Source organism: Triticum aestivum, chromosome 7B (assembly GCF_018294505.1).
Source record: "Triticum aestivum cultivar Chinese Spring chromosome 7B, IWGSC CS RefSeq v2.1, whole genome shotgun sequence".
Classification (NCBI taxonomy): Eukaryota; Viridiplantae; Streptophyta; class Magnoliopsida; order Poales; family Poaceae; genus Triticum; species Triticum aestivum.
In genome coordinates, this window is record NC_057813.1 from 106,652,893 (window position 1) to 106,674,735 (window position 21,843).

Genomic DNA, 21,843 nt, shown 5'->3' on the forward strand with positions numbered 1-21,843 from the left:
AAATTACGAATTAAACTCCTGCCATTTCTTTCCCGAGGCAAACCTGTAGATTCCAGCAAAAACAAAAAGGGAAACTATTGCCAGAAGGAACTACTGGGCTTAGCAATTTAGAGCCCAACTCTTATCAAATGATCACCAGAAAAGGCCCACGGCCTGAACCACCACGGCAGCGCAGCGGCGTCTCAGGTTTAGTCCCACATCGCTAACGGGAGGAGGAATAGAGGGAGAGCGGCCTATATAGTAGACGCCTTGGGCACCGTTGCAAAGCACTTACCTGGACGGGGTCAACAGCTGATCAAGAAGAGCTGTGGCCTAGATCAATGGCTCACATTGCACCTTGTTGAGTGCGTTGGCCTACCATCTCCCTACGGGGAGAGTGGACGTCATAATTTGTGCCAGAGGGGGTACGCGTTCGCGCGGCCCCTGCCAAACTTTGAAAATTAAAATTTGGTCCTTAGCAGCGGTTGTTTATGCTTTCTCTGCTGCCCCTTTCAATCTTCCAAATCCCTTTCTGGTACAGTTTACGATGGATGCTCGTCCACCAGCAGTAAATTCTTGGACTCAACACGATTAAAAGTGCCATATGCCGTAGCAGCTATATGGCGCATAAAGCACACTTCTAAACTACCGTACAGAATAACCTAGCATTACTGCTAAAGTAGAACACACGATACAGATTACTACCACGAGTACACGCTAATAAAAGAGATGTTATGTCACGCTAGGAAGCCGTTGACTGCATGCGTAGCCGCGGTGCTTTTAGCCTTTAGGCGATGTCGATGGAGCGGACGTTGCGCTGCTTCTGGGCCTCTTCGTCCTTGGGCACGACGACCCTGAGCACGCCGTCCTGCATGGTGCACCGGATGCCGTCCGCCTTGGCGTTCTCCGGCAGGCGGAACCGGCGCATGAAGGACCCGAAGCTGCGCTCCACGCGGTTCCAGGCGTCGCCCTTGTGCTCCTCCTCCCGCGTCTTCTCCCCGCTGATCTTGAGCACGTTGCCGTCCTCCACCTCCACCTTCACGTCCTCCTTCCGCACCCCTACATGCACGGCAGCAACATCAATGGATCAGATGGAAAGCTTTTCTGTGAGGCCGCCTTGACAAAAAAGACACGGGACACCACGTACGTACCGGGGATCTCCGCGGAGAAGATGTGCTCCTTGTCGTTCTCGTGCCAGTCGACGTTGGTGCGAGCCATGGCGGTCGCGTCGTCACGGCTGCCGCCTTCGCGGCGGCCGCCGTCCAAGGGCCAAGGAGAGCCGAAGGGGTCCCAGAGGTCGGAGGAGAAGGGGTCCATCCCTCCCCGGCCACCGCCGAACCAAGGCATGAGCGACATGGCTGACACGCACGGTGGTGTTCGGTTGACACGATGCCCCACGAGACAGGTATGCTACCGGGCTGTTTGTAGTGGCAAGAGCGCTTCCACCTGGGCGGTTTTATAGTGCTCCAGATGCTTGCATGCATGGCCGCGTGGAGCATCGGCTTGACACGTTCGCTGTGTACGTGCTGCCCGCGTGCACAGGTGTTGCCGCATCGAGGACTCGTGTGATGCTTTAGCATGCGACGAGGCTGCCTTCGCAGTTCGCACCGCACCCACATCAGGCGTGCATGCACGACGGTGGCGCGAGGCTGGGTTGGGGGTTGCCACTTGGTGAGACGAGATACTTTCTCTCCGTGTCATGCATTTGTACGTGGTCGAGGCCGACGATGGTAAAACAGTGGACTCTCGAATCACCAGCGACGGTCCGGATCGCGTAGTTTAGACATGTTCTGCCATTCTAAGCGGGCCTGTATAGGTTCATAGAGCAGTCTTGATATATTTTTTTCTCGAATCCGAGACAAATGGAGGGCATTATAAGAGTCTGAACAGCAGACACGTAGGACTCTGACATCCCTGACGCACCTAAAACATCACCAAAACTCCTCCCGGACTGAGCGCCTTTATCCTCCTATTTTCTTTTCTTTCTTTTTCTCTCTTGCCTTCATCGTCGTTCCAACCACCCCGGCCGCCCTGTCATACCCATACCGGAGCTCGAGAGTCCGTCACCTCCAACGATACACTCGGGCTCCAAGCCGCTTCTCATCCGCCGCCGTTCCATACCTCTCCTCCGATCGCTGCGCAGGTACCATCAGCTCCTACAATACTCATCATGTCCGATAACTGTTTGGTGAAATGCCTGTGCTAAATTTTTTTGTCCTTTCTTCTTTGAAGCAATGGATTCAAATACGAAGTACATATATGAGCACTATCTTGAGTTGTCCAACAGCTTATCTGACAAGGAGGATTACACGGATTTTAAGACGGCGATGATGCAAGTGGTCCTTGCCGGCAAAGCATGCGAAAGAGCATGTTCTCAATTTCGAGGGATCGAAATCAAGGGTCATCGAGTGCTCAACCGCAACAGGACGCGCGACCATTTGACGCTGATGGACGACTACTTTGCCCCCGATGCTCTCTTCACCGACAATTTTCATTGGCACTTTCGGATACACAAAAGTGTCCTTTTACCACGACGTCCGGTCCTTTGATGACTACTTCATCGTGAAAAAGGACGCCGTGGGAAGGATTGTGTTCTCTGGTTACCAGAAGTGCATGGGGCGCACTACGAATGCTTGCATATGACATGACCACTGATTCCTGGGACGAGTACCTACAGATGTTTGAGAGCACATGTGGAGATGCCATGGTCGGAGCAACTGCCATGATCTCAGTGTTTGGACCTCAGTACCTGAGAAAACCAACTGTGACAGACACCGAGAGGCTCTTGGCAATCTCAGAAGTAAGAGGGTGGCCTGGTTTATTTGGATCACTTGGCTGGATGCATTGAAAATGAAAGAACTGCCCAAAAGCTTTACAAGGCAATATCAGAGTGTTAAGAAGTCCACCATCATTTTTGAAGCAGTTGCATCGCAAGATTTTTGGATTTGGCATGCCTGGGTCTCACAATCACATCAATGTGCTGCGGTGTTCACCATTATTTTCTAGGCTTACTGAAGGAAAAACTCCTCCTAGCCACTATACTGTCAATGTCATGAGTACAACATGAGCTACTTTCTGGTTGACGGTATATATCCTCCGTGGGCTACCTTTGTCAACATCATCTCTAACTCAATTGGCCATAATTTTTTTGCTTTGCCAAAAACAAGCAGCTAGAAAGGGCGTTGAGAGGGAATTTGGAGTTATGCAGGTACGTTTTGCAGTTGTTCATGGACCTGCTAAACAATATGATTCGGAGACCTTGTGAGAGGTGATGACCTGTTTTGTGATAATGCACAACATGGTCATGAAGGATGAGGGTGAGGATGCTGCCGCGGGTATTGAATTTGAGAACATGTGTGCTCCTACCAAACTTCTAGACCAGAATCCGGCCACATTTGATGAGTTTGTTCAGATGCATCAACAAATTCAGCATCGAACAACTCACGAGCAATTGAAGGAATATCTGATTGAGCATCTGTGGACGGTTAAAAGGGACAACAATATTGGAGTGTAATATTTAAACTTATTTAAATTAGAACCAATGTTGTATTTGAACATTTGAACTACTCAATATATGTAACTATTTGAGTGTGCAGGCTTTTAATATTTTTAGGCCAGATGTATGCAGGTAGTGTTGAATTGTCGGCTTTCACATCCATGTCCGCGGACTGGTTTCTCTGTCCACTGACGGATGCGAGAGCAAACTTGCGGGTTAGCTTTGAAGTTGCCCTAACTGCATCTACATCCGTATTTATTAAATTCGGCACCTTAGCGCCTGGACGTGTCCGCGGACAGTGATTAATCAATCCTACAGCCGTCGCATCCATAGCTATGTAAGCTATTCTTATATACGGTACACTAAATTCATATATTTAAACAAACTAAAATTACTAAAGTCATCAATGAAACAAACAGACATTGAAACATCACAATTGACGAACAAAGATCTTCTAAACTAAAATCACTAAAAATGCACATTTAAACGGAGAGGGGTGAGCACCTTCACATCACTTTCTCGCTGGTCCTTTGCCCTTCCGGTCACCCGAGCGGTTGTAAGCCTGTAACCCTCCGCGTAGACGTCAAAGTCGTCAGACGAGGAGTCAATGTAGCCGGCCATCCTCCAGACGGCGCGTTTTTGCTGTTTCGCCAGCTTCGTGGCTTTCACTGCTTCCACCGCCTTCTCCACCACTTTGCACTCCGATTGCTCAATACCGAGCCGGAGCGCCTCGGCATTCGTCCGATGGAGCCGACACACGTCTGTCTTCGCAGTCATCAGTGAGCGGTAGAGAACAACCGCGAGGAGCTTCTCCTCCGCATTAGGCTCCAGCAAACTGCATCAGCAACGGGAGGAAGATGCATCCGCCTCTGCCGCCGCCGTCCTCTCCCTAGCCCGCTGCCTCTTGCGGCGGGTTGCGCACGCCTCCCATTTTGATGTCCGTGCCCGCGGCATGGGCACGATCACCCAGTAATGCCCGTGAGGAGCTGCTGCCGGAGTGGGAGAAGAAGGGCGTTGGGCCAGTGGAGCGAAGAAGGCCGAGAGCACGGAGCTGACCGCATTGCACGAGGGGCCAGCGCCGGCATCTGCGTAGCGGCGCTGGGCGACAGGGGATGAATTAGAGCCCAAGCTGCCGCTCGTGTCGATCGCTACAACGCGATACGAAGTGCTAGCTCCACATCGTCGCCCCAGTCCACCTCGCGGACGAAGGCATCCAAGTCGTCCTCGATGCCGGATTCGGCGTCGCCGCCGTTGTTGGTGCTCGACAATGGGACGGAGAGAGGAGGAGAAAGGACAGAGAGGGGAGGGAATCGATGAAGAGCAGAGCGAAGGGTGAGAGAGTGTGCTAGGGTTTGGTCAGGTGGGATTTTTACTTTTTGAGTGGGAATTGAGTGGGGTACGTGCGGGCCAGGATGGACCGGATCTGACATGGCAAGCGTGACCAGACGCGTCCGGCCGTCTTATATCCACGATAGATTTAGGCTGCATATGAGGGTTGCCGATCAGCCCAGGCATATATGGGTTGTTTGAGGAGTTCATTGGGTCGGGAAAAGTGATAGGTCACTGACCGTGCTGTCCTCCTGGTCAGTATTGGGACCCCAGCTGTAGATGCTCACATGTAAATTTTTATTGTTGGTATCTGGGGTTATGGACACAGAGTTGAGTGGAGATTTCTAGGGAGCTTTAATAAACTGAGTTTGTACAGTAACTGGCCAGCTTTGGTGACAGAGTGTTCGAGTTCTATGAGATATTCTGTGTGCAATGTTGAGATCCTCGCTCCATTAAATTATTTTGAGGTGGGTCAGGCAAGTTGATTCTTCAAGTCTATCTTTTTAAGGGTAATTCAAATCCCTATCTGTTCCTCTTCATAGCTGATGGTCTTTTGAGTATTTTGAACTCCTCCCTCCGTTACAAAGTTGAGTCATCTATTTTGAAACGAAGGAAGTATGAAATAGGGGTAATACATTATCTCTAACAAAGATTGCAAAAATTAATCACGGAGTCTCCAGCTTGTTCTTCGTTGACGACATTCTCCTCTTGTTCAAGGTCACTGTTGAGCAAGCTAATCTAGGTTTTTTTTTACCGTATCTGGTATGAGAAGCAGTAGAATTTTCTCTTGTTCAAGGTCGCTGTTGAGCAAAGTAATCTAGGTTTTTTTACTGTACCTGGTACGAGAGCGAAGACACTCATACCGGATCTCGTCTTCTCTTTAAGAAAGTTCGGAGGCTTAAGAAACTGATCTGATATGAGGCGCGACACGAGCATGGTTATGCGTGCTAGCCTTGTTATTTGTATTGGGCATCTTTGAAATTTTTGCGTAGCTTTGGTACAAGGAGCAGCGAACGCGGCTGTTTGTAACATCCCGATTTTCTGGTATGACTGGCGGTATAAGCATGGCCACTCGTACGTACCTCACGCCGTCTTCTTCTATGTTGCCTTTAGATAACACATTCTTTCCTTTCCATTCAAGCCCCACATGTTATCTTCTAAGGCATGTTTCTTCTACAAAACATGATCTCCTAGAACTTATTAAACATCAAAGTGATTTATTGGTAACTAAAATTTATTATTTCCTTTCAATCGATTACCTTTGGGATTGTACTACACCGCTAGCCTCCAATCCTGACACATGGAGCCTCATTGTCATGCTAATCCTATGGATCTGGGAGGCGAGAAACACCAAGGTTTTTCGTGGGAACGACATTCATTCAGTCATCTCCATAGATGTATGATTGATGATCTAGACCTCTGGACACATAAGAATTAAAAAAGACGGCACTCCTCTCCTCACACTTGCGCATTTCTATGTAATTCTCGTGAGCTTGTGTAATTGCTCTTGAACCGACTACCCCTTTTGAGTAATATATTTAGGTGGGGGGATTCCACTCGGGGATTCCTCAATTTTTTTATTGATACAGTCACTAATGCTCTAACCATTACAAGGTCCATGCACACGCTAACGGATGCCAAACATACACACACGAGCATGATCCTAATCCCATGCTAGAATTACGAAGACCAAAGATAAACCAGCTTTCAGTGAGAAAATAACAACATTTCGGCTTCGTTCGTTTAATCCCAACCCCGCCGGGATCGGAGGGGTTTTGTCCCTAACCCCGTGGGTTTTACACTCGCAGGGGTTGGATCCCCGCTTAGCTTATATGCATATTCGGTTAAACCCGGACGGGTTTATTTCCCATCCAAAACCCCCTCAAACCGCAGGGATTCCACCGGGTTCTGAGCCATGTCTCCCTCCGCGTGGAAGAAAACCATGTTTCATCTCTTCTCGTCTAGTCGTTTCGTCTCGAAAGAAAAATAAGAGGGCAAGAGCGGCGGCGGGGAACGAGCCGGAGAGACGAACTCAATCCTCCATTGAAGACCGGCTGTTGCCTTCTACCTTAACCCCCCCCCCCCCTCACTCCCCAGCAGAAGATCCTCGGCACGACCCTCTTCTTCCATCCCGACACGAGCTCAAAGGAGATCTCGAGGTGCAGCGGTGCGAGCACGGCGGCTCCCACAGCGACCCCCATCTCCGGCGTCCGCTCCTCCCAAAAATTATCTTCCCACGGATAAGATTTTTGCCCTCTCCTCACCACTCTTAATTTCTATTCTGCTAGGCTTCCAACTCGTCTGCCAAGAGAGAGGTGTAAACGAACAATTATACGTAGACATGGATTATGCAGGAAAGGATTAGTGGGGATTGGGTGACGGGGTGAGGATCACCCAAACCCTGCGTGGATTGAATCCACTAGGGGATTGGATCCCCAACAACCGAACAAAGCCTTCACGGTTTTGAGACTTGAGGGTCAGGGATAACTAACATAGAGTTTATGACCAAACATAGACTTTGACAACGCCGAGGGACAAAAAATAACTTTTCTGTATTTATTGAATTTATTTTAATATTATAATAGCAGAATCAGGTATATCACTACCAACTCTCGATTATATAACAATAGAGCTTATGTAGAGTCTCTGAATCCTACTGCTTGTACTATACATATATACACATTACTTCACTGCGCCAAAACGGATTGCACACTGCCTAACGTTTTTGAAAGTTTAAGAACTTGATGGAATAGCCGAAGACGAAGAAGATGGCAATGATGTAGGCAAAGTGGGCTATGATAACATAGCCAAGGAAATCATGCCGCACGCCCAAATTATCCTCCAAAAATTGCTTCACCACCATAGGGCTCCCACCGGGGACTAGCAGAGAACCGCCATGGTCACCAAACTGCGATGCAACAACACCATAGATGGTCCAAGACACTGGGTTGGCCCAGTAGTACCACCTCCACCAAATCGGTATCGCCTGCAACAATAAAAACAAAAACCATCCATACATCCATCACAACAATCCTTAATGAACGAATTTGGTTAATTGACAGGTAACACGGTTAATCTTAGCTTGCTTACTGTTCTGACAACGAGGAACCCAGCAAACAGGTTCCAGAGAGGGAGTACAAAGGATACGAGTATGCTTGCAAGCATTGCAGATGGAGTCAATGCTACCAACATCATGCCGAACAATGTGAAGTAGTTGAAGCTTGCAATAACGAAGAACATGAAATAGAAGAACTTGTCAACTTTCCAGTCATATCCAATCATCACATAGATGAGGATTGTGTATAACATCCCTTGGAGGATGTTGTAGATGATCTCCATGCATGCCTGCACAAATAAAAAATTGCACAATTTTGAGAATGGATGGATTTAAAACTTGTTCGTATCTCAAATGTTCAGCGGATCATTTCAAAGAGGAGCTATATAAGGCCAAAATGATTCACAAACAAAATCAAACCTTTCACCACCTTTACTTTATTAAACTCATTCAATTTATTAATATTATAAGCAGGTCGCTGTTAATTCTTTTGAAAAAAATCTAGTTTTTCACCCTCCCTGATTTGGGGTTTCTAATTGTTTCTTAATTTTTAGCTAAGTGATAATCATAGCAACTTCAGAACTTGGGCTCCTTGTATTTGGAATAGGATGGGCTCATACCTTCACCCTGAACAAGCTCAGTGCATCCAAACTACTCCCTCCGTCCCAAAATAAGTGTCGCTCATTTAGTACAAAGTCGTACTAAATCAACGACACTTATTTTGGGACGGAGGGAGTATTAAATTTCAATCAAAATGAGTATCAATTGATCAAGAAATTACCTGAGCTAATGCATAGGATAATGGAGAGTACATCCCTGCCGCCTTTTCACGGTAGAAAACTGTTCTCTCAATTGACACAACAGGCTGAACGGTGAAGCAATTGGTAGCCCCAAGGAAGAAGACAGCAGCATAAGTGGCACCAAGTAGATTGTACAAGTCTTGTTGCGATTCTCTAGCCAAAAATTAACCAGATGAAAAAATATTAGTGCCTCCACGGAGTTAAATTAATGTATCATCCTCTCAAGCCTCAATTATAGCAAGAAAATAGGATCATACATTTTTGTTCCTTTTTGCCAAAACACAGTACCAAATACAACACCATCGAGCAACGTCATAAGATAGCGCATGGCATTGTAGGGTGGATTCTTCCAATAAGATTTGTATTGCTTCCAGAAGTTTGCAACACATTGGTTGTAGAAATTTTGAGAATACTTTGTAGGAAATGAGAGATCCTGATAGCCTGGAGGGGCAACGCCCAATTCCTTAATAAGGTCTTGGTTTTTCCTGGCCATATTTAACAAATGTGAATTTTTGTGGATAGTATAAATGAAAACAACTGCCATTTTGGCGCTTCATTTCAAGAGCATATGTATTTTGTTTTAGTGGAAATGACAACAACTAGTTAATAATGGTGAAAGGTTATGTTCAACGACTGGGTCTACTTACCTATGAAGAACGGAATTAGCATAAATTTCCGCAAAATTTATGTTCAAGTGAGCTTCAGCTAAAGTGGAGCTAACTTCCAGCATCCATGTTGCAGGATTATATCCTTTTGTGATCTTAGCCACACCTGGAATTTCCTGCAATGCAATGGCAGCCTCATGGGCTAGTCTTACTTTTGCTACATCTTCAAGGAGTTCAAGGTATGTTTGGTCTTTAATGACTTTTCTAAGCCCATTGATCATATTTGTAAGTAGGCTATCCGTCAAACTGAAAACTAGTAAAATCCTGGATACCTCCAAACTTGATTGAATCAGTAAAATCTTGGCTACCCTGAACTAAAACATGTAAGCAAAGGAAACTTACCTCGAAATATTCAACTAGTTTATCACAGTGACGACCAAGTTCACCAGCATAAATAACCCGCCCTCCTCTTTTCAAAAGCAGAAGCTAGAAAAGGAACTGGCTGTGAGTTATTTGCATTTCAAGAACTAACACAGTTATAACAAAATGATATACAATATAAACATATATATCGCTAATCGACACTCAGGTTGAAGAACATTTATCCTACACCGCCTGAATTTTACATCACCTAAATTTCATCTTATGGCAAAAGCCATGAAGAACATAAGAAAGTGTATACCAGACACTAACATAAAAACCCGTAAAATATATATAGCCGATTATTTTCTTGGACGGAGAGGAGCGAACCTCATCAAAAGACTCAAATATATCAATGCTTGGTTGATGGATCGTGCAAACAACGGTACGCCCAGTATTGACTGTATTTCTCACTGTCCTCATGACAATTGCTGCAGCTCTAGCATCAAGACCAGAAGTTGGCTCATCCATAAATATAATTGAAGGATTTGCTACTAGCTCCACAGCAATTGTCAGTCTCTTTCTTTGTTCAGTCGATAACCCGTCAACTCCAGGGAGACCAACCATAGCATTACGCAGCACATCAAGTTCTACAAGGGTCATGACTTCCTCCACAAACATCTATGTGAGTGAAGATTAATTTCTTTAGTCACACAAAATAAATAATTTGAAGTTTCAAATATATAGAACATCACATGTTTACTTGAGTATGAAAAGTGGCTTGAAATATGTACCTTTCTCGTAGCGTCATCAACATCTGAGGAAAGACGCAGCCAGGCAGAGTACAGAATGGATTCATATACTGTAACATTTGGTGAATGGATATCAATCTGTTCACAATAGCCACTAATGCGGGCAAAAGTTTCTTGCTTTTTAGGGTAACCGGAGAGGGTGATACTTCCTTCAATAGCTCCACTGGTTTTCCTTCCTGCCAGGACATCCATTAGAGTGGTCTTCCCAGCTCCACTCACACCAACTAGTGCAGTCAGAACTCCTGGCCTAAATGCACCACTGATATCAGAGAGCAACTGGAGACGACTTTCTGTGAATCCTTGTTCCTTCATTTCCTGAAACACAAGATGACACATTTTAATGTTAGAACTCAGTTTTTTTGTCCATATCAACAGATAAGTTTACCATACAAGTAGCAAACTTATGTCTTAATAAGATATGTGTGAGGAGGACTATAGGTAGGCTTACTGCAGGCATGTCCACCCAATAGTTTATATGGTTGAAAGAAAGTGAAAGAGGCTGGAAAGGCAAGGTAGTTCGTGACTGAGCTGGCTTATTTGTGGCTTCCTTAGCACCTGTAGAAACTGCAAGCATAGATAGTGACTAATTGGTATTGTTATTAAGGCGTCGATGGACTTGATAAATATTCCATAAACTTGAGAATATTGTAGAGGCTGCAATAGTCTAAGATGGATACTTAAAGAAGACCTCACCCATAGGTATTGAAGATGGCATAGTAGATGACACACTGGCTTCTGACATTTGCTCTTTGTTTGTGCCACTCTCATTCTCCTTATCTGAAACTAGTGCGTTTGATCTACTGCTAGCTGGAAGAAAACAGAGCATATGTAGTGTGTAAGTACCTTGCTCACTAAGGCATCAAACAAATCTCAGCCAACAGAAAATAATGATACTCACGGCTCAAGTATGTTAGGGCCAGAAGGTACAAAATGTTGAACAAAATAGTGAATCCTATAACGGCTCCAATGGAAAGCCAAAAGCCCCAGTCTCCAGTAAACAAGCCTCTGGATTTAAGAATAGCCTTTCCTACCGTTGGTGCATCAATAGTAGGATCATTGTTTGGCTGTAGTAAAAATGCCTCGCATTAGTTGCGATGTTGCCGCCTTTACATCACACTAAGATATAATGATCTCCTAACTATCCGAGTTTAAAGAAATCAAAGAAAAAATAATACAGTGTTATGAGAAAAACTTACAGTGGCCCACCTACTGGCAAGGAATTCATTGACCGATATTGCATTCTGGCTATACATCATAGGAGATGCCCAGTAAGCCCAGATCCACCATGGTCTGATGTCACCTGTCCACATGAAAATTAGGGATGGAGAAGGTTACTTTGATCCATGCAAATTAGATGTAGGTAGCTGATTTATCATGCCTATAAAGCGAAATATGAATGCCTTTATCAATTATCATGACGGTATGCTTACCTCTAGGGATGATAAATCCTCCAAATATGAAAATAATAAGTTGAACAAACATCCCAAAAGTGTTGGCAACAACCATTGATTTCAAAATAGCACCAAGAAATCGGAACAAAGCCATTGCCATTTGGTGAGTAACGAAGAAAGCTAAAAGTTGGCGGAAGAACCTATAATGAGTAGATAGACGAATAGTAGAGTTATCAATTCAGAACTTTAAAATGCAGAAAATGGAATGAGCACAAGTATTATTTATATGCGGATGGATACCTTCCTGCAGAAGGTGCAAAGCCCATCACATAGTACGTGAGGACAACCCATACCCCAGCCTCCACAAATGAAACAGGAACTTTTAAGATGATGTTTGCCAGTCCGAAGGTCCATGGGGGGAAGAACAAGAAATCTCTTTGTTTGTAGAATGTAGGAAGGATCTTAATGGTCAGTTGTAGCTCAGCAAACCCATTAAACAAAATGGTGATTAAACTGAAAGTCAGAGCTCCAAAGAATTTAGCACCATCGGAAATCTGTCCATGGGGCATCTCTGTTCTGAGGAATACAGTCATGGCCATGAGCCCAAGGAGGATCAACTGGCTGACCTTGAAGATGTAGATGAAGGAGTTGCGCTTCATCAATAGTTGTTCTCTCGACATCACTGCCTTGAATGACTCCCAGCTGGATTGCCCATACTTCGACATGGTCAACGCGGCAGGATGGGTTTTGGATTTTTCAAAAGGAATCTTCAGCTCCTCCAGCATCTGCTGGCCTACATGGAATGACTTGTAATGTTCAGCAAACTCTAGAACTGGCACATAACGATACTGCTCCTGGTCAAGATACCAGTATTGTTGCTGGTCTTTCTTGGAAGTGACCTCTTGAAGGAAGTCAGCAACTCCTTTCCTCTCCGGGCACCGGAAACCAGCGGATTCAAAAAATTCTAAGATGTTCTCGCGTGGCCCATGGTACACTATGTATCCTTCTGATAGCAGAATTATGTCATCAAACAAGTTGTAGGTCTCTGGCGGTGGTTGTAAAAGGGAGATCATCACAGTGTCATTCATCACATGGACCAATTGCCTTACATATTTTACAATCTGAAACGTGCTAGAGCTATCCAAACCAGTGGAAATTTCATCCATGAACAAAGCCCTTGCGGGTCCTGTTAACATCTCCCCTGCCATCGACAGAAGTGAATATTAGCATAACATTAATTAAGTGAGAAATTCGTTTCCACAATGAGTTGAGCGGGGGAGGTTATTCTAGGTAGATGTGCGTACATACCAGTTGTGACACGCTTCTTTTGCCCCCCAGAAATTCCTCTGGTCATCTCATCACCGACGATGTTATCGGCGCAAATGTCAAGCCCAAGCACCTAATGGGAGGTTTTTTTTTAGACTCAGCGTGCAATATTTTGCTAGAGACCTCCATGTAGTTCATAGAATAGGCAAAGCTCACCTTGAGAGTAAGATCGGTTATAATATTAGTCTCATGTCCTTGCACTGCAGTAGCTTTCATGTAAGCGTCGATCTCAGGATCTGGATTTATGCCTGCCTCCCGCTCCCTTGAAGTGAGCTCCGCAAGCATGTCATATCTGGCACCGATACCCAAGCATCGCCTGGAGAAATCTAATGTCTCTCTTACAGTCATCTCTGCATTATGGAGATCATACTGACTGACATACGCACTGGTCCTCTCAGGGTAGAACTCGGAAAAAGCATGACCACAATATGTGATGCTGCCAGATACCTGGGTGTGTTGAAGTATCCAAAGGATGGTGATTATTTTTATCTTATATGGATGTGATCATAATGCATAAGCAAAAAATTAACAAGATGAGTTAAAACCTTGAGGCTTTTGTCAAGCTTCCCTGTAAGGGCTCGCATAAGTGTGCTCTTTCCTGAAGAAGGAGGTCCAAGAAGAAGAGTCATCCTGAAAACAATATGCATGTCGAAAACTTACTTTGCTTCAAAAGGTACAGTTGATCAGTCTGTGCATTTTCCTTTTCCTTGTTGAGTTTATATTTGAGGAAAGCCACTGTGCATTTTTTTTTTCCTTTTAAGATTACATTTAGTGGAAAGCAACAAAATGAACGAGTTGCTTTTCTTGCAGGAAGAATAATTGCTACATACTGAAAACCGATTTTGGGGACTACCTGCTGTATCTAAAAACACCTAACTAGATGTAACGTAACAAATTGATACTGCCTCAGGATGTGCATGAGAGACATATGAGAGAGATAATGAGCCTGCTACGGTTATTGTTCTTGCTGGTATAATAAAAGAAACAATTGCAGGAAGAAGAGTGTGATGATTTGCTTGTTACCTGGATGGTTTGAGGATGCCATAGGCGTGTTTGAGTACGGTAGTGGTCCTCTTGTTTGAGGAGCCAAATCGTCCAATAAGACCCTGTAGTCATCGTAGTGTAAACAAACCATCAAATTCAATTCATCCATGACGATGCATACACACCTAATGTGGATACTGACGATGCATATACACCTAATCTGTACAGTAATGGATAATTATGGGTAGATCATACAAAATGTGAATAATCACAATATTAGAAACAAGCAAGGAATTGGTTCATGATAGGGCAAGAAGCGCCTAATTGGCCTCTGTTTCCTTCCCGTGGTAAGAGTGACTTCACCAGAAAGAAGAATATGAAGAAAAAAAAACGACCCCCCCGGCCCTCGCGTCGTCCTCCCGAGGGCGACTCGGGGGCGACTAGGGTTTCCCCGCGCCGCCACCCCCTCAATCCCAGCCCCTCCTCGCCGCCACCTGAGGGGATCGACAGGCAAGCCTGCTGGGTTGTCGATGAAGGTGGTGGTGAGGTGCTGCGTTGCTTCGTGCCCCCGCGAAGGACCTGGATGCCGGGGCGGCGGCCCCGGACGGCGAGGCGGCGCTGCCTCCGCGACCGGCGCGCGCGCAGGAAGAGGTGGCCGGCATCCTCGGCTGCCCGGGCAGCGAGGATCCGGCGGGCGGGCGCGGCGTGGAGTCCCTCTGCCTCAGATCTGAAGGTCAGGCGCCCTCCTCCCCTGCTCTCTCCTCCCCGCCGGTCGTACCCTTCTGCGACTCTGGTCGCCAGATCCGGTGCTGGTGGGGTGGGGGTGCTCAGGTTCGAGCCCGGGGGAAACCCTTGGCCGGTCCTCCGGTCACGACGGTGACAGCGCATGTGCGTGTCGTGTTCTTCGCTGGAGGCGCCGTCGAGGGCTCTCCTCTTCACCCCCGTCCCAGACCTCGGGTGAAAACCCAAAACCCATCTCGGGTTGGCCGGCGGCGGCGCCTTGTGCGTCGCGTCCTTGTTGGAGGCGCCGTCTTGGGTGTCTGGTTCTTCGGGAGAGAGTTGAGGTGGTTGGTGGGCGTCCGTCAGCTGCGAGGCCAAGTTTGCGTTTTTCCGTGGAGGGTGCTCGTTCCCGCAAGAGTCCTTCTTGCGTCCATGGATCGGGACCTGGTGCTCCCCTTCTCCGCCTCTTGGACTCGGCAGCTTTCTTCTTCGGCGACCTCCCGACGGCTATCCTTCTGCTCTTGGTTGTTCAGGAGAGGTGGCAGTGCAGCTGTGGTGTGTGCCTGCGGCGTGGCGAGGGCTGTGCAACTTGTCTGCGATGGGGATCCGACTGGCATCTGCTCTAGTTCTCGGGTGAGCGCCAACGATCCGACGGTGCGGCGCCTTCGAGCCTAGGCGAGAGGAAAGGGTTCCTCTTCGGCGTTGGGAGCGATGTTCTTCCCTTGCCCTTGGGTTCAGACAGTTCACACCTTTCTCTGGCCTTCGGCTGATCATCGAGGCTTCTCTGCTGCTCCTCTCTCTGTTGACTATGTGCAGTAGGCTTCGACACTACTAGCTGGGCTCTCCATGTATTTTCTTTCTGCTCTAGTGTGCGTTGCTTTGTTAGCTGTTCACTAAGCTCCAGTGTATCTTTCGGTCGCTATTGCTTGGTGGCCTTGTGTAATCCTGGCCGGTTGATGGCTTCGTTAATTCAAAGCCGGGCTCCTCCTTAAGCCTTCGTTCTAAAAAAAAAAGAGTGACTTCACCACGACTTAGCTAGCACAGCACACGCCTTGGCCTCTTAAAGACATTTCGTCGAACACCTCCATGACGCTCGCCATTGGAGCCAGCGCGCGTGTCCCATCTCCGCCACCCAATTAAGGGCCGGCGGCGCAGGTCGAGGTCTCTGCTGCTCCTCTCCCCTGTCTCTTTCTCGTGGTGTCCTCTCTCTTCCCGGTACGTCGGCAGGTGGGCAAGGGCGGGTGCGGAGAGCAGCTGCGGTGGTTGTACGGGTGTAGAGGGAGCAGCGGCGGGTGTGGAGCATAGGCTCAACCACTCTGTCCCTTATGTGTTTTTTTCTTCTCTGAACCACAGCTCGGCAGCACACTATGTTAGTCATTTCATCAAGGCTCAAACAACAAATGTTACAGAGCGAACCAACCTACAGTTGGACGGCTAGGTGGATAATGGTATCTCAGCCCATCAGGATTTAAGTCTTGGTAATCGCATTTATTCTGAATTTATTTTAGGATTTTCGGTGATACGCGTTCAGTGGGAAGAGACGTTTCCGTCGACTACGAGGCACCTAGGACGGCTTCGTAAAATCTCAAGATAATATGTCAGCTCAGTCTTTCGGAGGTGCACATAGGGGCAGAATGTGCGTGTGTGCTTTCATAGGAGGGAAGACTCCCGACCTAAATATATTTAAAAATGATAGGTAGCCTTCACTAATGGGTAGTACTCTGCGTAAAATCAAGAAATTCAAAAAATAAAAAATTGGGGCAACATGCTCCTATGCGTTAACTCCGTGACTTTTTTATAAAGTTTGAACATTCGAGGAGCTCGTGGCAAAAAAAAAAGACAAAATCAGGCATGAACAATGCGACTTTCAAAAATTTCTTAGACACCTGGAATTTTTCCTTTTTGCCACGAGCTCCTCAAATGTCAAAACTTTCATCAATTTTGCACGGTGATCATGCATTTAAGCATCTTGCTTGGAAAAAAAATTGAGGTTTTAAAAAACTATTCTTACCGATTTTATTGTTCATGTCCGGGCTCAGATCCAAATCGCCGGCTCCATTGCTGCCTCCACATCTGTTATGGTGTTTGCACAGTTTTCCTTCTTGCAGTTGCTTTCCTGATTCACATGGTCACGTGCTTGAATGATGCTATTAAATCTCGACCCTACGAAAGATGCATTGTCGTATATTTTCCTCTGGACCGACAGAGATGAGCAAGGGGCATATGTGTATTTCTTCAAATATGTTAGTCTCTGTTTGACATTAGTGATATTTTTGGCACTTTGGTTATGACTAGTGGTATTTGAAACTTTCGGATTTACCTAGTGGTATTTTGGCTATCCTTTATTGAACATATTTGTATATATGCCGCTATCTATGATTTTAATTTTGTTTTCCTTCTTTTCTAGTGTGTATCATATATTAGAGAATAAGGAGTGAGACTGCTCGGCTATAGTGGCATGTTCATACATCCCGAGAAGATGCACAAAACACATCATCCATCTACCTAAAATACCGATGTCACTATCTGGAATCTCTCTGCCTATCTAGCTAACGATGAGCAAAAGGCTTCCCCATCTGACCGCAGAAACCTAGCCACAATCCATGCTCTCCCTTCCCAATCAGTGGCAGAGAGGACCGCATCCGCGGCTGGTACCACATGATGAAACATCAACGCATTCCTATGCTTCCAAACTTCCAAGAGTGTGATAGTGAGGATGGTTCTAAAGTCCTTCGAGGCAACCTCGGAACACAAGGAACCCTAGCCGACGAGTGTGTCAGTGGCTTGAGACACCTACTTGGCTTTACCACAAGCAAAGAGTACCCCAAGCCACACTGAAAGAGAGGATGCAGTCAACCAGATGATCAATTATCTCATGTATTAGTCGCATAACAAACATGCTGCCTAGTGTGGTAGTCCACAGTGTGCTGGGCTATCACAGGTCCAACAACGATTCTTCATAGCAAGCCAGACAAAGAACATGCAGTTTAGAAGGGCTCTCGAATTCCATACAAGCCTTGCCACAGGAATCACCTCCTGGCCTGCAAAACATGTCCCGTAAGCTAATCTCATAGGATAGAGACCGCTTGTTTACGAAGGCCACTGAAGATAGGGTTAGTTGGATATAGGGTGGTTTCTTCACCGCTCCTTCAGGGTGGTGGATTTAGGGTTCCCAACGGTTTCTAGAGTGTTGGTGACAACAATGCCTCCCTTGGAATTTTTTTTTGGCTTCGTCTGCATCTCTATAGTGCCTCCTCTAGCGGCATTGGAAGGCGGGGTCAATTTTTTCAGGAGTTGTTGGAAAATAATTGTACACTCTTATGGGGGCGACAATAGAGTCATTCTTAAAAGGACGAGTGCTTTGGTGAACGACTGGTGAATAGAGCCAGGGGAGCATGCTCCTCTCCTCCAACCTCATCGAGTGGAGGTGACGGATCAGTGTTTTGACGAGCATCGTCAAGGTCTCGGCCGACACGCCACAAGACCTCGGCTTGTAGTGAGCTACATATTCAGCTCACAACACAACTTGTTACATTCTAGTGCTTCAATAGATAAGGCCGTAATGGACACACTCGTCTTGTTTCCAATGGGGCTTCAATGATTACGACCTGCAACGATGAGCAACGAAGGTGTTGTGTGTAGGGACCCCCCAAGTTTTCCCTTCATGCCTAGGACTGACTAATAAATGACACATGCTCACTCCAAAAAGACCCAAACGCGGTTTCCTTTGAGTTTTTTTTGGCTAATTTGGTTTCTACTCGAAATATTTTTTCAAAGTGATGAAGTATATTGGTAGTCCCATCGCAAAAAAGGATATATATAGTTACTCTATCAGATTCAAGACATCTATTAATATACTAATCTCTTTAGATTTGAAGCGACTTGGCGCACTGGGGATTGTGCGATATGCTATGGGCCCATCTGTTAGGATGTCTCTCGTTGGGCCAGCCAGTTTCCCCGATTTTGAGAGGGTATTGTCTGATGTTTTGTTTTTCTTTCTTTTTTGGTATTTTACACCGGTTATAATAGTTTTTATTTTGTTTTTTCCTGCTTTTTTATTTCCCTATTTTCTTTATTTCTTGGTTTTTTATTTTTACATTTTATTTTTCCACATGCTAATTCATAAATATTTATTAAAAGTAATGAACGTTTTAAAAACTATTACATTTTTTTCGAATTCATGAATATTTTCAAAGTTCAACAAGAATTTTAAATCCATGACATTATAAATTTTTTAAACCTTTTAGAAATTCACGAGCATTGTTTGAAATCCACAATTTTTTTTATAATTTTCAAAACATTCCTTTAAATTCCTCTTTTTAAATGTGCAACATTTTTTAAACTTCAAGGTTTTTAAAAATACGTGACTTCTTTTGATTTAATGAACTTCTTTAAATTAAAAAAATATGATGGCCTGTTTTTTCTAAGCTAGCAGTGGAGCGAGTAGAAAAAAAGCTAAGCGAGCGAGTGGAGCAGGGAGCCAAGCTGAGAGAGCGAGAGCCTCATTGGTCGACCTGTGTGAGCATTATAACAACAATTTACAGTTTCAATATAGAATAAGAGCTGACACCGAGGCTGAAACGTGTTAATAACTCCACGATCACACACCTAACAACTTCACTCTTCACTCTAAACAAATATCGTCTCCAATATCAGCCCAAACCATATACGAGTGGAAAAAAAATACGGCCAGGACAAAATTAAAATCCAAGCCAGCATAGATAAAGCGAAAACGAAACAACCGCCTGCAATAACATAGTAGTAGGAATAAAAAGTAATGCCACAAGTGAAGAACGGCGGACGAAGCGTACGTTAGCCTCCACCGCCGCGTGTGTGTTGTGCATGCCTTGTGTTTGTGTTGGGTTTGTTGTGATGTGCCCACAGCTGAACCCGTGTAGTGTTTGTGTGCCTGTTTGTTGGACCTTGTCTGCGGTGGTGGTGTGTGTGTTGTTCGGTTGGTACCTTGTTGACTTTGTGCTCGGTGGTTGCTTTATTTATAAAGCGGGGGCGAAAGCATTTTTCGGTATTAGTTGAAGCCTGGTTTGCTACTCCCTCAGTCCTAAAATAAGTGTCTTAATTTTGTACTAATTTTAGTATAAATTTGTGTTAAACTTGAGACAATTATTTTGAGACGAAGGTAGTACAAAATTAGCCTTGCAATATGTTGAAACCCAAATGGACAGTCCTTGGATTGGATGGATCAGACGAAAAATGACGAGTCTTGTGTTGAAACGAGACAGAATTAAAAACGATGATGGAGGCCATGAAACAAGCAAGCCACGCATGCAAGTTTGCGCAGGGTCCATACGTACGTATGCATGTGTATAGGTGTAGCCGTGTAGGAGAATGTAAGGTACTCCATACCTGTAGGAAGTTAGTGGTTTCGTTCCAGAGCGTGGGGAGCGACCGGCTGCCGACGAAGGCGTCGACCTCGACGGAGAGGTCCTGGTACCGCACCTCGATGGCCGGGAGGTCGATGCCCACCCTGTCGGCGCGGTCCCTGAGGCGCCGGAGGAAGCGCTCGCTGTCGTCCTGGAAGACGCGCTCCAGGAGCGCGCGGCCGGCCTCGCCGCGGGCAAGCTGCTCGATGTGCACCAGACCTGCGCCGTCTTGATTGAGGACGATGGCGTGGCGCATGCGGTCGTAGGTGGGCAGCTTCTCGAGCGCCGCCCACCGGAGGTTCTCCTCGTCGTTGTCGCTGCGCGACTGCGCCCGCCTGAACGGGTCGTCCGTGTCCGGCTGCCGGAACGAGTGGGAGATGGAGGAGCCCCAGCTCATGCTCCGCCGGTTACTTGACTGGGCCGACGTCCCTGATGATGCTGCTGCCATCGTCGGTTCCATAGCCTAGCTATGGTCTCACGAGTCACGACTGCCCCGCTGTTAGATAGGGCAGGCTCGTATATATGCACACGGTGCCCGTTAGCGCGATTGCAACGTAATAGTGCTTTTTTTTGGCCGGAGAAACTTAGTACCTATTCATGACACTACAAAGAACAATAGAAGTTCATCTCAAAAAGAAAAAAGAACAATAGAAGTAACAAAAACTACAATCAGATCCATGAACAACGTAGCGACAACTACAAGCGCCGGCAAGCCGAAGACACGCTGCTCACTTTCTCATCGAAGCCAGGCAAACCTTATTGCAGTAGACAGTCGAAAAGTCATCGTACTAACACTACTAGAAAAACCCCTACTAATGGCGCACCTAGTATGGCTATTAATGGCGCATCTGTGGTGCGCCATTAATAGCACACCATTAGTAATTTTTACTAATGGCGCACCACCTGGTGCGCCATTAGTATCTGGTATACTAATGGCGCACCGCGGATGCGCCATTAGTATAGGCCAGGGTGCGCCATTAGTATGCCTCCCAGAGGCCATGTATACCCAGGTGCTCTGGCATACTAATGGTGCACCACCTTTGGATGCGCCATTAGTAACCGCGGCATACTAATGGCGCACTACCCAGTGATGCGCCATTAGTATGCACTGTCATACTAATGGCGCACTGTCATGTGATGCGCCATTAGTATGAATATTAGGTTTTTTTATTTTTTTATTTTCTGTTTTTTGCACAGGTTACAAAATGTATAATTTGACAAAATATAGACAGCACACATCAACAACAGATTCATCAAATACAATAGAAGATTAGTCTTTGAATACAATTCATCATATTAGTCTCCGAATACAATTCATCATATTAGTCTCCGAATTGAAAAGACCGAACAAAGATAGAACATTATATTACAAGTCTCGAGACCGCGAGTAGCGAGTTTGTCTTCACATTACAAGTCGATATCGATCATCTAAACTACCATCACATAGAAGAGAGCTGCGGTCATCACGATGAGCATCATCACGATGAAACTCGTCTTCATCCGGTTCCTCCAAAGCTCCCTCCCCTCTCCCGCTAGATAGCGGGCGTATCTAGATTCGGCCTCGGCCCTAGTGGTGTACCCTTTGTAACTGTTACCGCTGAATCG

At 46.0% G+C, this 21,843-nt stretch overlaps 2 protein-coding genes and 1 non-coding gene across 4 annotated transcripts; 1 reads left to right on the plus strand and 2 right to left on the minus strand.

Annotated features, from left to right (window-relative positions):
• The first annotated feature begins 266 nt into the window (after positions 1 to 266).
• On the plus strand, positions 267 to 427 carry LOC123163230 (U1 spliceosomal RNA). The gene has a single exon (XR_006481797.1). It is a non-coding gene; the product is annotated as a U1 spliceosomal RNA (small nuclear RNA).
• Positions 428 to 464: 37 nt separating this feature from the next.
• On the minus strand, positions 465 to 1,403 carry LOC123159544 (17.4 kDa class I heat shock protein). The gene is made up of 2 exons (XM_044577375.1): positions 1,131 to 1,403; positions 465 to 1,038 (listed from the first exon to the last, which is right to left on the minus strand). Exons 1-2 carry the CDS (start codon positions 1,333 to 1,335, stop codon positions 767 to 769), a joined length of 477 nt encoding a protein of 158 aa, XP_044433310.1. The 5' UTR covers positions 1,336 to 1,403; the 3' UTR covers positions 465 to 766.
• Positions 1,404 to 7,440: 6,037 nt separating this feature from the next.
• Positions 7,441 to 20,694, minus strand: LOC123162512 (ABC transporter G family member 48-like). 2 transcript variants are annotated; one of them, XM_044580295.1, is made up of 19 exons: positions 20,222 to 20,694; positions 14,177 to 14,259; positions 13,699 to 13,783; positions 13,310 to 13,600; positions 13,136 to 13,226; positions 12,128 to 13,028; positions 11,867 to 12,027; positions 11,633 to 11,736; positions 11,335 to 11,500; positions 11,130 to 11,243; positions 10,885 to 11,000; positions 10,419 to 10,751; positions 10,015 to 10,305; positions 9,667 to 9,750; positions 9,307 to 9,440; positions 8,917 to 9,144; positions 8,641 to 8,812; positions 7,895 to 8,149; positions 7,441 to 7,790 (listed from the first exon to the last, which is right to left on the minus strand). In XM_044580295.1, the coding sequence occupies exons 1-19, from the start codon at positions 20,684 to 20,686 to the stop codon at positions 7,521 to 7,523; spliced, it is 4,344 nt and encodes a 1,447-aa protein (XP_044436230.1). In that variant the 5' UTR covers positions 20,687 to 20,694; the 3' UTR covers positions 7,441 to 7,520. The 2 variants fall into 2 exon arrangements, with proteins under 2 accessions (XP_044436230.1, XP_044436229.1); XM_044580294.1 differs by lacking the exon at positions 20,222 to 20,694 and adding an exon at positions 16,869 to 16,984.
• Between the last annotated feature and the right edge of the window lie 1,149 nt (positions 20,695 to 21,843).